Raw genomic sequence first — 15,477 nt, forward strand, 5'->3', positions numbered from 1 at the left:
AGTTGTCAGGAAAACGGACTCTTCCTTTACTTTCAATATAACATATTTTGTACCTGCCATCCATTATTTCTAGGCACTTTTTAACTAATGTAATAAAACATACATAGGCTACATTAGAATAGGCCCAATTTTCCGTCTCTTACATAAGCATAAACCTCCAACATAAACCTCGGCATATACTGATTGGTTCGTTCTTTATCACTCGTACATAGCTTTTACAAGCAGCATTTAAGCTAATTTTTTATTCATGTGTTTAGTTTTTGCATATGCAAAGCAGGGAGTTGATTATGTTGAATTATAGAGGTTTTTGCAGTTTAATAGATGTCTAATGGCAAATGCATTTGTTATACTTAAAATAAATAGTTTATAACATAGGTGCAAGTGGGACCTACCACGTGCCACACACCTTGCACCCAGATTAGACTGCACCCCACCTACAGTATACCTGCTACCGGTGGCCATCTATGATGATACATTCTGAAAGATGACATCAGCACATTAAATCTAAATACTCTGGAAACGTGCAAAAGGTTTTGTGAACAACTGTGGATGAGCCATCTTTTAAAAAATATCATCCAATAGATAGCCACCAGCAGCAGGTATGGGGCTTTGCTGCACCCTGGGTGGAGTGCATTAATACCCTCTGCAGTGACATGTAAATGCATATATATGCAACTGTTGATAACCAGAATGCATGTTGAGCTCTGCACATGGGTACAAAATCAAATACACATTTTTGCATGTAGCTTTTCAATTGTAAATGATGCTTATATTGCAGCCAACTCTGCATCAGCCCCAATAGGTTTATTGTGCCACGATTGACATGTATGTCCCCTCTGTCTATATAATTTTTCAGTACCAAAAATAACCTAGAGGGAAGCCTAAAGGTGCCAACACACTAGACGATGTGCTCACGATGCGATACCGTGAGCGATTTACCTTGGACTCTCCCCGGCAGCTCCCCAGCACCACGATATGGTGCTAAAAAGTGTCCAATCTGACTTAAGATCTATTGTGCACAAAATCTGTCTATTGCACAAAATCGTGTATGAGATTGGCAGATCTTACCTGCAGTAGGCAAGATCTGAAGATGCGATGTATGACCAGCGGGTACGCGCATCGGCATCGTGAGTGGACACTCACAATTTGGACATATATTACACGATTTGGGGTTCAGATGCGTCGAAATTGGACGAATCATGTAAAATATCGTCTAGTGTGTAGGCACCTTACAGTTTTCATTTATGATCTATCCCATGCAGTGTCTTATAATTAAAAAGTTTTATTAAAAACATCAGAAACCATGACAAATAAACATATATAGGGCCAAATGTAATAGGGTGACAGTTTAGAAAATGTGAGAGTTTAGGATTAACCTCTCATACTTTTTAAACTTGGCCAATGTAATAAGAGTCTGAGAAAATGTAAACTCACATGTTTTTAGACTAAAAAAACTCCCGATTTAAACTCACATCCAGATGTTTTCCCATTTTGAAGATAAAACTCAACCAATGTGAGAGTTTACTGCTAACCTCGCATTTTCTAAACTCTCACCCTATTACATTTGGCCCATAGTGTTCGTCAAATAATCTATTCTATACTATAGATTATTTGACAAACACTATAGTATGTTTATTTGTGTATTTTGTCTGTCACTATTTCTGATAACAAAAGAAAACAAGTATAATTTTAAAAAAAAAATCTGTCTGTTTCAATTATGTCTTTCTATATAGATTCTATAGAGAAAGACATAATTGAAACAGGCCCCCACTGGCACATTTATTTTTAGATTTTTTTTTTAAGTAATACTTGCTTTTTTTGTTATTTTGTGTATAGTTTATTTTACAACTGATGTACAGTACACCACACACTATGATCCCACCTGCACTTTAATTTCCCTTGTTAAGTAGTGGTAGCAATTGCAACTGATCATGTGATTAATGTGAACTGTCACACCATACTTTAACCATTCCTTCCACACTCCCAAGTGAATTAGGTAAAGTGGAAGCATATGACAGTCTGCAGATTAATAAATAGTATAGTGGTAGTGTTAGATGCTTGCACTCAACCCAGCCAATTGAGTGTGTAGAGAAAATGACCGTCCTAGAAAAGCAACTCACAGTGGTTTCATAATGGGCATCAGCAGCTACGGTTATATAGTAAATGCTGAAAGAAATTAGTAAAATGTGTAACTGGTGATGTACCAAAATGTATAACTATACTTTAAATCCATTTTCATGCATTTTATTTCAAATATGGTACCCACTAGAATATTAAATAATGGAATTAGAGGTACCATGGAATTTTGTGATTGCTGTAATATGAATTATGGAACTAGGATGCAGTTACGAAGTCTACAGTCATATGTCAACAGTGTCTATGTAGAAAGCCGGTGCCGGGATCCCCAAAAAGGTTAAAATGTTACTTCAATTAGATCCGGGCTAACACATCCCTTGGAACACACAACAAGAAAAAACAATCAATCATGCTACAACAACAGCCCCCCCCCTCAATTATTTAACACCTTAATAGCCTGCGGAAAAAATAGATAGTGCTTAGTGGGCTATATGATAGAGTCAAACAGCAATACTGGCAGCAATTTTGGTGCATTCCCTGAAGAAGCACTTTTAATAATAATTATGTTTTATAACTGAGCACCAACTATATCATTACTCGTTTGTTGAACACAAGGATATAAATTACATATATTAATGTCACATATGTATTATAATTATTTTATTATTACCGTTACTTATTTTGAAATTAAGTCTGAAATTAACCCCTAGACAGGATAGTTTTAAGTCACCCTTTCCTCCTATCCCAAACCACCCATGGCGCAAACATCTCTGTATGTACATTACACAACCCCCATCTCAGTGAACACATATAAAACTCCACTGCACAGAAACACAGTCTAACTGCATCATACAGAAATATATTTTAACAAAGACATATTTAAGACAACTGATATTCAATCATCATCAAGTCTTGAAGAATGAAGTTGGAGAAAAAAAATAAGTAAGATATAGCTTGATGCATAATTTCTTACAAAGGATTCTTCAAGTGTAGCAACAAATTGTGTCTCAAGATAATTACTCATAGGAGCCAGTGCAAATGAAAAATGTCCTTGATTGAGGTGAAGACAAGCAAAGAGGTGGAAGGCAAACCTTCCATAGAAATAAAATGGGACATTTTGGAAAAATGATCTACTAGAAACCTAAGAACATAAATGCCTTTAGAAATTTGGTAGCAGTGATTTAAACCATGATGTTGATGGGCTAGGATTTAATTAGAATGTGTAAACATTGGAAGTCTCACATGATACTTTGTGTTAGTTACCACTAGAACAAGCTATAATGCAGAGGTTCCCAAGCTCGGTCCTCAAGACACCCTAACAGTCCAGTTTTTAAAGATATCCTTGCTTGACCACAGGTTACTTGTTTAGTACCTCAGTCAATTTAAATTAACCACCTGTAATCAACCATGGATATCTCTCAAACCTGAACTGTTGGTATACCTTGAGGATCGAGTTTGGGAACCTCTGCTATAATATATTCTGCAATATTTATCCAAAAACATGACCATCAATGACTCCAATAAAAAATGTGAAGGAGTCAATGACAATGAATTGGGTTGAATGTAATAATAATAATGTTGGAGAGTTCCTCCTATGATTAAAATTTGTTACTATAAAATCATTGGGAAAGCCATTCCTTTTCATATGTTTTGGAATCAATACAACAAGTAAACAAATAAAAGTGAACAGGGGAAAGAAAAGTGATAGGGAATGTTACTGCTTCTTAAGCTGGGTACACTCTATATGATGTGTGTACCCAGTGACAATGCAATGCAACGATACATCGGTGTGCTGTACACCCTGCACCTTCCGGTTGATGATGGCGCAATGTGTCATTATGTGCTTTAACAGAACCGCGATGTGCATTGCATCGTCCCATCTGCTGTGTAGAATATAAGATGTAACGATGTTATGAACGACCATTGTTAAATATGGATCAGACGTACTCACTGTACAATGTTACGATATATTGTCCCGATCTGCATCAGAACACTATATATCATATGATATATCAGATATTGTGTACCCATCTTAAGCTTCAATCACTCATCTAATCCAAGTGTAATGGCCAGAAGAAATTGTTCTTCTATTTCTCTTCCAGGAAAAGTATTTTAGAAAATAACCAAAATAATAACTTTTATTGCACTAAGACAACATTTCTCTAAGGATAAATTGTTCTGGGTAAAGTACTACCAGAGAAGTAGAGAAAGCTATTTATAAAGAGAGAACAGCAGAGGTAGCTTCAGAAAGCAGAACAGATATCAAAGGAGTAGGATTTTGACAGTGATTTTTTTGAGCTCTTAGTAGTCAATTACAGTGTGGTCCTTCTTCTCAGCAAAGAAAAAGCTGGCATCATCAGGAGAGGATAAATCTGGCTTTCCTTAATTTATTCAGACATTGCCCTGGCTTAAGCAATCAATTACAGATATACCTGACTCTTAGTTGGAGAGGAACCATTCATGAGGTCATAAGTACAATCATATGAAGGCTTGCAGGTTCCTGCATTTCATACATTAGAGAGGAGGGACTAATAAATTAGAAAAGCTAAGAGTATTTCCATGGATGCCACAGGAAGAGAAGCATTGTAATCATATTTCTCCAGGCTAGAGAGGCTTTGCAAGATATTTATTAGGTCCTGTTTGCTTTCTTTTTTATCTACTTGCTCAGTGTTGTAGAATCATGACCAGTAGTACTGCATCATAATGGTCTATGGCCTGAGAAAACTGTAACAAGCAGTCTTAGATGTGTTCAAACTGTGCTGGTTAGTTCTGAGACAAATAGTCTAATGGATATTTTCAATAAAGACCCCTGTAAGAGTGATGAGTTTCGCTGTGGGAATCCCTCAGGGATTGGTACTTAGAATTAGCCTCATTTAAAGCAATTTAAAAAAATCTATAAAGGATTGGATAAATTATGAGGTATCATCGGTTGGAGGAATAGAAGCGGTCAAAATGTTTTTCCTCCCCAAAATGTTATATCTATTCTGTTCTATACCAAAGCTTCTCCCAAAATATTGGCTATGTAGGTTTAACGCTATACTGAATAGATATATTTGGGGAAATAAAATATCTAGACTAGCAAAAAATATCTAACCCTAAGAAATCACACAGAGGACTTCAATTTCCTAATCTAGAATTATATCAAATCTCAACACCAATAAATCAGATAAGTAACTGGTGTATTAAGAGACACCTCTGAACTTTGGGTCCAGATAGAAGATGTGATGATAGGTAGGTTTTCTATAAAAGATTTAATATGGATGCAACCTAAATATAGAATTTTGTCAAACAATACACTAAAAGCAACAAAAGCAACTTTGGAAGCATGGGATAAATTAAAGACCTATCAAGATCAAACTATAGTACCATTTGTTTATTTGTCAGTACAGGCTTTGATAAATTATATCCCAGATCTAAATTTGGATGTGTGGGTATCTAAGGCAATCTGTATAATGAAAGATCTAGATCAGGATAATATCCTTAAGTCATTCACTCAAATTCAGGTAAAGTTTGCAATACCTATGACTGAATTTTATAAATATCTGCAGATCAGTCATTGGTTGTATTATTTTCCTTCTTACACAGGAACCCTTAGAACTATCCCTTATAAAATGTTAACCAAAATCTTTTCCTCTATGCGAAAAGGAGGAATTTCGTATTGGTATTCAATATTAATAAAGATTAAACTAATAGATAAGACAATAGCCCAAATGAAATGGGAAAGAGAATTAAAAATAGCACTAGATGAAACGGAATGGTCTCAATTATTTAAATCAGTACATAAGATGTTGAGATGTATATCCCACTTAGAGAGATATATAAATTTGTTCTATCGTACATATCTAACTCCAGATAGGATACATAGAATTTGACCATCCCAGATTGATGTCTGTTGGAGATGCTTAACAGAAACCAGAGATATTTTACATATCTTCTGGAACTGTGCTAAAATTCGCCTTTTATGGCTGGAAATACAAAGGTTAATATCTCAAGTCTTTGAATTGGATGTAAACATAACTCCCCAGATGGCCCTTTTGTATATACAGTCAGGTGCATAAATACTGGGACATTGTCAGAATTTTCATATTTTGGCCTCTATTCACCACCACAATGGCTTTGAAATGAAACAAACAAGATGTGCTTTAACTGCAGACTTTCAGATTAATTTGAGGGTAATTACATCCAAATCAGGTGAACAGTGTAGGAATTACAATGGTTTCTATATGTGCCTCCCACTTTTTAAGGGGCCAAAAGTAATGGGACTATCAACTCAAAAGCTATTTCATGGACAGGCTATTCTCTCATTATTTCATTATCAATTAAGCAGGTAAAAGGTCTGGAGTTGATTCTAGGTGTGACATTTGCATTTGGAATCAGTTACTGTCGGCTCTCAATATGAGATCCAAATAGCTGTCACTATCAGTGAAGCAAGCCATCATGAGAAATCAAAACAAACCCATTAGAGAGATAGCAAAAACATTAGGTGTGGCCAAATCAACTGTTTGGAACATTCTTAAACAGAAAGAACGCACCAGAGAGCTCAGCAACACCAAAAGACCTGGAAGACCACGGAAAACAACTGTGGTGGATGACAGAAGATTATTTCCCTGGTAAAGAAAAACCCCTTCACAACAGTTGGCCAAATCAAGAACACTCTCCAGGAGGTAGGTGTATATGTGTCAAAGTCAACAATCAAGAGAAGACTTCAGAAGAGGGACTATAGAGGGTTCACCACAAGATGTAAACCATTGGTGAGCCTCAAAAACAGGAAGACCAGATTAGTGTTTCCCAAACAACATCTAAAAAAGCCATTACAGTTCTGGAACAACATCCTATGGACAGATGAGACAAATATCAACTTGTACCAGAGTGATGGGAAGAGAAGAGTATGGAGAAGGAAAGGAACTGCTCATGATCCAAAACATACCATCTCATCAGTGAAGCATGGTGGTGGTAGTGTCATGGCGTGGGCATGTATGGCTGCCAATGGAACTGGTTCCCTTGTATTTATTGATGATGTGACTGCTGACAAAAGCAGCAGAATGAATTCTGAAGTGTTTCGGGCAATATTATTAGCAGTCAAATGCTTCAGAACTCATTGGACGGCGCTTCACAGTGCAGATGGACAATGACCCAAAGCATACTGCAAAAGCAACCAAAGAGTTTTTTAAGGCTAAAAAGTGGAATGTTATTCAATGGCCAAGTCAATCCCCTGACCTGAATCTGATTAAGCATGCATTTCACTTGATGAAGACAAAACTGAAGGGAAAATGCCCCAAGAACAAGCAGGAACTGAAGACATTTGCAGTAGAGGCCTGGCAGAGCATCACCAGGGATGAAACCCAGCGTCTGGTGATGTGTATGCGTTACAGACTTCAGGCTGTAATTGCCTGCAAAGGATTTGCAACAAAGTATTAAAAAGTGAAAGTTAGATTTAGGATTGTTTAGTTTGTCCCATTACTTTTGGCCCCTTAAAAAGTGGGAGACACATATAGAAACCGTTGTAATTCCTACACCGTTCACCTGATTTGGATGTAATTACCCTCAAATTAAATCTGAAAGTCTGCAATTAAAGCACATCTTGTTTGTTTAATTTCAAAGCCATTGTGGTGGTGAATAGAGGCCAAAATATGAAAATTCTGACAATGTCCCAATATTTATGCACCTGACTGTATATCCATCAGAGATCCAGGTATCCTATCAATACATTCTTGGCCATATATTTATAGCTACCAAATCAGCAATAGCTCAATATTGGAAGCAAGAAAATCCCCCCAAATCTCATTGATAGTAAATAAGATAAATTATAGTTATTGAATGGAAACAATGAATAATTGTAATGAAACTTTCAATACATCCATATGGAAGTGGTGCAACTGGCAGATATATGCAGAACGAGGAAGAGATATTATCTGAGGAGATGTGTAAAGGTTAATGCACATGTTAATACATAAATGTATTAAAATACTCAATCAGCAATATTAAGACATTTTTGTGCCTATGTATAAGCTATATGAACTATACTGAAAATTGTGATAGGAGATCCTGGAATTATTTTTTAATTTTATTTTTCTCTTTTCTTTTTTTTGCTGTTTATTTTTTCATTCCTTGTCTTTTCTGTTTCTTAGTTTTTGTAATTCTTGAAATTAAAATAATAAAAGGATATATAAAAGAAAAAATAATAATAATTAGACTTATTAGGCAGCAGCTGACAATACACAGGAATGTGATGGTAATCATGAGAGAAAAATGTTCTGCAACATGTAACAAGTGAAGCAAAGCTGGCAAACAATGTAAAGAGTCAGTAACAATCGGGCAGTTTGTAAATAGAGAGTACATGATATCACATGTATACATCCTACCACGCAGTCACTCTTCAGAGGAAGTGTCTAGATCAGTGGTGTCCCTAAGGGGGTGTTGGGGGTGCAAGAGCATCAGGTGACACCATCCAAGAGGGTGACACCAAAATAGCTTAGCTGCTCTGCGATTTTGGTATCCCCCCTCCCTTCCATGGTGTTACCAAGCAGAGCTGCAGCGGGCATCATCCACACTGTGCCGGGAGAGGCTGGGGGCTGCCCAGCAGCTTCCGGAGCACTGGACAAGCCCCTAGCATGATGAGGACTGGTGCGTGATGCGCAGTCACGCCCCCCAAATGGCACAGATCAGGGGAAATGGCCTTGCAGGCTCAAGGTCACACCCTTTTCGCATATGCGTGTCTTCTGGAGAGATGCTGTTGGCTGTGTGTGTCAGTGAAGGTGGGGCAGCATATCAGACTTGGCCCAAGGTATGGCTCTGTATATTAGAATTGGCACCAGATATAAACATATACATTGTAACTGACACCAGATATGTTTCTGTATATTATTATTGGTAGAGGATATAACTCTACATATTACTTTTAACCATGGTTGCAGACATTCTGTCTGCCCCTTCCATGGAGGGAACAGCCAGATCGGCATGGCAGGGCGGGCGTGGTGCAAGGGGGCAGGAACGACAGCTCACTGTCATTTGTGGGTTGAGCGGGGGCATGGCCATTTGATTGTGTCATTTTGGCCCCACTCATGCTACACAATGCCAATATTACAGCCATTGTGAGACAGAATGCGGGGCCAAAATCATGCAATTCAGAGTGAATTGCGTCACCCTCTCCCCCCCCCCCGCTGTGGGGGTTTCTCAGGTTATCGCGGAGGAGGGGGCGGAGACTTGCCTGCCCTTCCGGGTGGCCAGGAGCGGCTTCCAATTTTTGGGAGGTTCCCGGACGACTCGGGAAGGTTAGCAAGTATGCTTTTAACACCAGATGTCACTCTGTATTAATAGGTTTTGGACCCAGCCTTGGCTCTGCATATTTTGTCCACAACAGTTATAGCTCTGCATATTGGACTGGTCAAATTATCTATATCTGAAATACTTTCCATCAGTCCTGGCTCTGCATATTGTAATTGACACCAAATATAATTGATCCTAGTACACTTGGCAACAGATAGGGCTCACTATACATAGGATTTTAAGGTTTGGAGTTGGCTCAAAGATATTGGACATATTTGTTAAGACGACTTAATACTTAAGTGCCTCAGATGCATTTCAAAATAAAATATATATATAAAACTGTGGGGGTCAGTAGTCGAGAATAACCTAGCTGGACAAATGGTTATCAATGATGGATGAGAACTTTAAACACTGGTCCACCAGGCTCCAGAAACAAATTTCCCATTGACCTATTTTGTCTAAAGTGCTCAAAAAATGTACTCTGTGGAGGAATGACACCACCAGCATAATGACTGTAGAAGTTCTGGGCCTTAAATGGGTGTCTCTGTGTCTTGTTTGCAATCAAGGACTGCATACAAAATGCTGAAGAGATTATTAAAAAATATATTTATTGATATAGTAGTTTTGCAAATTGATGCGCCTAGTTATAAATTGTTTGTACTTTGGGCCTGATTCAGACTTGTGAGCAAGCCTGATGGTTTGCTTACAAGTTCGACATTTAATGACTGGTGCTTGTGCAGGATCTGTGCGCATGTGCCGATCACTGACTGCGATGGCTGCAAGCCCCCCTGCAGCGGATTGGGGGGCTGGGAGGGGCAGGGTCAGAGAGCGTTCTTGAAAACGGGGGAGAGTCTGCCCCGTATTTAAGGCGTGCTGAGACCAGTGGCTGCGTCTTCCAACGCAGCGTCACTGGCCCCGGCAGAGTGAAAACACCAACCTGAGGGTTATTCAGATGGCCAATGTTTTTGCATATGATCCGATGGCTGCATCCTTGAATGCAGCTGCGGATCATAGAGCTTGCAGGAGGCGTCAATTTACACAAGATGCCACCTGCAGCATTAGAATATTTTCTCATTGCGTCCAAAGATGCAGCAACGATGAAAATAGCGTGCAACTCATGTACGAATCAGGCTACTTGTTCCAATATCTTTGATCATTAAAAGCAATGGGAGTTTTTTATGCAAATATTTAAAATCAATACACATTTGTATAATTTTGTTTTGGTAGAAATTGTTTTGTTCGGTGGTCACAAGATTTTAAAACTATGACAATACAGGCTAGGGGCACAGTATTTATATCATAGCATAACTTTACTATAGAACAAATAAATATTGTGTACTATCAAACAAAGAAAATTGTATATATTTTATGTTTTTTTCCTTTTCTGCAGGACGCATCCCAGGCAGAAATATATACACACATAGGCCCTCATTCAGAGCCACTCGCTAGCGGCAGTACGCTCGTTCCGAGCGATGTTCGCACATCTGCGCATGCGTACGGTTTTTAGTACGCATGCGCGAACCAGTCAGTGCGGCCGAAAATGGTTGGTACGCAATATAGCGAGGGCCTGCTATTTTGAGTGACAGAATGAGGCGTATGTGGGTGGTAACAGGGGAAGGTGCTTGAAAACGGGGAGTGGAGATCCGAACGCAGGCGTGCTTAAAGGTCAAAACGGGCGTTTTAAGGGAGTGCATAATTAATACAGCAGCGTCATTGACCACGTCACTTGGTTTTTTTTAACTCAGAACTGCTCGCAAAATAGCGGTTGAAAACACCAACCACAAGAATAGCGAGCAGTTCATACGCTGTACGATGTACTCGATTAATCTAATAAATAGCGGACATGACGTATAGTGCGTGCGGCCAGGGGGCGTTTTTATCAAATAAACGAGCGTATGTTTTGCTCGCTCGTTCAGACTTAGAGGTGGGAACAGACTGCAATTTGCGAACGGATCATTTGAATAACCACCCCTTGTTTTTGAACGAACGACCACAAATAGCGAACGGCTCTGAATCAGGCCCATAGTCAAGCACACATGGCACACATCAAATCAACAGTGACAGACAAACTTTATTTATGTTTTAACTCTATCAATGACAATTTCAATCTGCAGAAATCATCAGGTCTCAGGGCCTGATTCAGACCCGCCCGCGAGCGCATAGCGCTCGCAATCGGGTCGATGGTCGGGCAGTGCGCACGCGTGAGCCCCAGAGCGAGTGAGAACTTCACTCGCCCGGGGCTCGCAGCAAAACGGGGCGGCTGTCGATGTTGATCGACAGTTCGCCCCATTTTGTAGGCGGGTCGGGTGGGGGTGGTGGCTGCACAAACGGAGGCGTTCCCGAAGGAACGTCTGCCGTTTGGGGGCCGCCCTACTGACATCACACGTAATGTCAGTAGTGAACTTCCTGCTCTATTAGAGCAGGACGTTCACTGGGGCTTGCGGTGGACGAGACCCTACCACAAGGGTCTCGTCGCAAGCCCGATGGTCGCGATAATCGCGACCAGTGCCTGACCGTCTGCACAAGCAGCTCTGCAAGCGGCCTGGAGGCGGATTTTTTTTTTTTTTTTAAATCAGCCCTGATTCAGAGCGAACCCTCGCAAATAGCGAGCGCCTCTGAATCAGGACCTAAGTCATTACTAGTTTATATAAGACACGCAAATTACTATCTTTTGTCATCTATCAGAATATTGATTCAGTAGTTAAAGGGGATGTCTGCCCTTGACACTTGTTTAACACAAACCAGCCTTTCCCTTTACTATCAGAATTGTTAGTGCAGGGCTGGCTCAAGGTATGTTCGACCAGTGCAGTCGAACAGGGGCACCACCCCATATAGGGCGCACCCCTCCCAAAATCCCGATTTCAGCGGGACAGCACTGTCCCACTGTTCCACCCATGGGACGAAGTGTCCCGCGGGTGTTCTGGAGGGGGGGGATGAAGTTGGGCACCCCCACCGTCGCAGCTGTGCAGTGGTGCCGGACCCCGGAGTAGCTGAATGGATACTGCACGCATCTCTGCAGATATTGAGATTTGGGGGTAGATTTACTAAAGCTTCTGTCTATCATTTTATAGGATGCAATCTGATTGGTTGCTATGGGCAACACCCCAACTTTTCATTTTAGAAGCTTTACCAAATCTACCCCTCGCAATGCCAAATTTTCTATTATCCCCTGTCTATTGTGGAGAACTGTGAAATAAGGTTATCTCATGGTGCAGAAGTATCTGATTAGATTTTGTGTATAGATTGTACCCAAATATAAGCATTTTACAGGGATGCTGTACCTGTAGTTTATTTGAAGTAATATTGGAAACAAGTTATAATCACTGGATTGTATGCTAGTACAGACTGGTATGTTAGGATGTTTGCTATGTCTGCAGAAAAAAGAAAAGCTGCAGGATTACATCTTACACACCTGTTAACTGTAAGATTGATAACAGGAAATGTGAGAGGTAACGAATGTTTATAGGTATATGGCTCCTTTAATTAATATCCATTCATTATCCTTGTTCTCATTCTTTAATGGGTTTCACATGTTATCTAAATGCACTTTTATTTCTGAGAGGGAATTATTGATACATTTAATGATCTTACTGTAGAGTAGTCGAGTTCCCTGGGTGTAGCGTCTACTATCGCTTGGACTAGCGCATCTAACATGCTGCTTGGAGGAGACGACAGAGTCGGCTGAGGTGATTCTTGATGAGAGGGACTCTTTGGTTTTGAAGGCAGTCTTCCTCTTCTTCCTTTAAGACTATCTGTTCTTACCACTAAGTGAATTTATAAAATATACCAGAATCAAATATATTTGCTGTAATAAAAACATACAGTAACTTACTTTTTATTACGTTTTTATCGTTGCAGATAGACTTTGTGACATGTATGTAATAATATAAAAATCCCCCACTGCACTTTAAGTATTTAAGCAATTTAATAGAATAAAAGTATATGCATGTTAATTGTACTCAATTAGCTAACTACGCATTCCCCAAGCTCTTACCTTCTTTAACCATGCCAACACTCAGACATTTTTGAAATCTGCAATACTGACAACGATTCCTTCGTCTTTTGTCCACGGGACAGGATTTATTTGCCAAGCAAACATATTTTGCATGTTTCTGTACTGTTCTCTAAGAAATATATACAATAGAATACTAATTGAAGTAAAAGTAGGAGACGCTGATAAAACAAGGCATGCAATTTACCATTCAATAAGCAAACAACGCAATTTGTATTATTAGATAAAATTAATTTCCTAACACAGTAGCCTGCAGGAAGATAAAATGTATTAGAGCTCGCTGCTGTCATTGAAATTATCAACAATGAGTTTGAGAAAAGTCATTGGAACAATAAATTTAAATTCTAAAATTGCATCTGAAATTATCAGTCATTACATTACACCATTTCGAATTCTCATCTTGCAAACCTTTCCCAAGGGGTTTCATTTGGTGGGGTGGTAGGTTTAGGTGTACAATGGCTTTATTTTACAATTTAACTGCATGTTATTTGTTATATTTTTACAGTCATATTTAAACATGCGTAAATTCTTAAATGATCAAAAATGAAGTTGAAGAAAAAAATGAAATAAACAGTTACAAAGCCAAAAGTTAAAAATTGCTACACATAAAAAAGTATGTATTGCTTTAATGCTTTATTTCTGTAAAATTTAGTATTTTTCATCTATTTGTTAAAAGTTAACAGGTTTCTATCCTGCTACCCTGTATAAATCATTCTTTTACATTTCATGAGTAACAAATTTACTTATCTAAATAGCATAAAAGAAAATTGACCTGCCAAGTGTGAAATTGTCATCTGAATAGTTAAATAGCAATGTACAGATCCATCTGAAAACTATGGGAGTGTGCATTAAAGTGTCTGTATTCTGCCTTTGTATATGAACAGGCAGTGTTTGCAGATAGAATTGATTTAGGTATACTGTAAATAAGATAAAGAAACCAGTAAATCAAACATAGTAATCAGTCAACATAGGCAACCTCCCAATGGCACACACTAATTATTGCCCTACATGGCTGAAATCAAGAACTCGTCCAATTTGCCCACTTATTTGTTGATCAAAGTGGTCATTATCCCTATAGTCCAGTGCTTGTGCCGAGTGACAAGCTCATGTGTGATTGGCTTAAGGGTATTAGTTGTCCTATTACACAAGCACAGTGTGAATAAATGCTCACCAAAATAAAAATTAAAAAATTTTCAATTTTGTACATATGCCCTGGTTAGGTACACCACAGGTCACTCACTGAACATGACACACACAGGGAGAAATTTATGAAAATCTCTAAAGAAGACAAGTGGAGAATTTGGCTATAGCGGGATGTAGTCAGCATCCCGGCATGTGTGATGCCGATGGGTGAAATACCGGCTCCAAAATCCCTACAGAGTAGGGACCCTGGCCCCAGAATCCAGACCGCCGTCATCCCGAAGGTTAAGTATCAGGCGTTAGGGTTAGAATGCAGGGTTTTGGCATTAGGGGGAGGATTAGGGTTAGGCACTAGGGGGAGGGTTAGGTTTAGAGTGCAGGGAGGGGGAGGTTAAGTTTAGGCACTAGGGGGGAGGTTAGGTTTAAGCACCGGGAGTGTTAGGTTTAGGGTGAGGGGAGGGGGAGGTTAGGTTTAGGCATCGGGGAGGAAGTGTTAGGGGTAGGGGTTAGGGTGAGTCTTACCTTATTTCCTTATGGGTGTTGGGATGCCGCTGTGGGTATTCTGACCAGCGGCATCCCGACCGCCAGGATCTCATACCAAACCCGGCCATAGCAACCAAACGACTTTTAAGTACACTCTATGAAATAAGAGTTTCAAACTGATTGGTTGCTATGGGAAACTTCTTCACCTGTCCTCCTTCGAAGGTTTCATATATATTACCCACTATATGGATCTGTTGATAGGGATTTTAAATAATACAGCAATATCTGGCAAGGTATGTGAATGTGAGAAATTATTTCTGTGTGTGTGATTTTGTGCAGGGGGTCATATTTCAGTAGAAAACATGTATAAATTTTTTAAAGTATACAGTATGTATAAAAAACTTGGATGCTGATCCGATGTGAATTGCGTGTTGTGAATGATTGTAGGTGGTGTTAGGTATAGCGGGGTGGAGATATGTCTACGGGCATACCAATGTAAA

General features: G+C 39.3%; 1 protein-coding gene across 1 annotated transcript in view; it reads right to left on the reverse strand.

The window, feature by feature from the left end:
* The window catches only part of NR4A3 (nuclear receptor subfamily 4 group A member 3), a 49,431-nt gene that overhangs the window by 16,200 nt on the left and 17,754 nt on the right, over window positions 1–15,477 (reverse strand). Inside the window, exons 4-5 of the mRNA XM_088445639.1 lie at window positions 13,337–13,466; window positions 12,934–13,106 (exon numbers count right to left, since the gene is read on the reverse strand). Of these exons, the coding sequence (XP_088301765.1) occupies window positions 12,934–13,106; window positions 13,337–13,466 (303 nt within the window). The remainder of the gene's footprint in view (window positions 1–12,933; window positions 13,107–13,336; window positions 13,467–15,477) is intronic.

The sequence above is a fragment of the Taudactylus pleione genome, unplaced genomic scaffold, assembly GCF_031769625.1.
Source record: "Taudactylus pleione unplaced genomic scaffold, aTauple2 ptg000386l, whole genome shotgun sequence".
Lineage (NCBI taxonomy): Eukaryota > Metazoa > Chordata > Amphibia > Anura > Myobatrachidae > Taudactylus > Taudactylus pleione.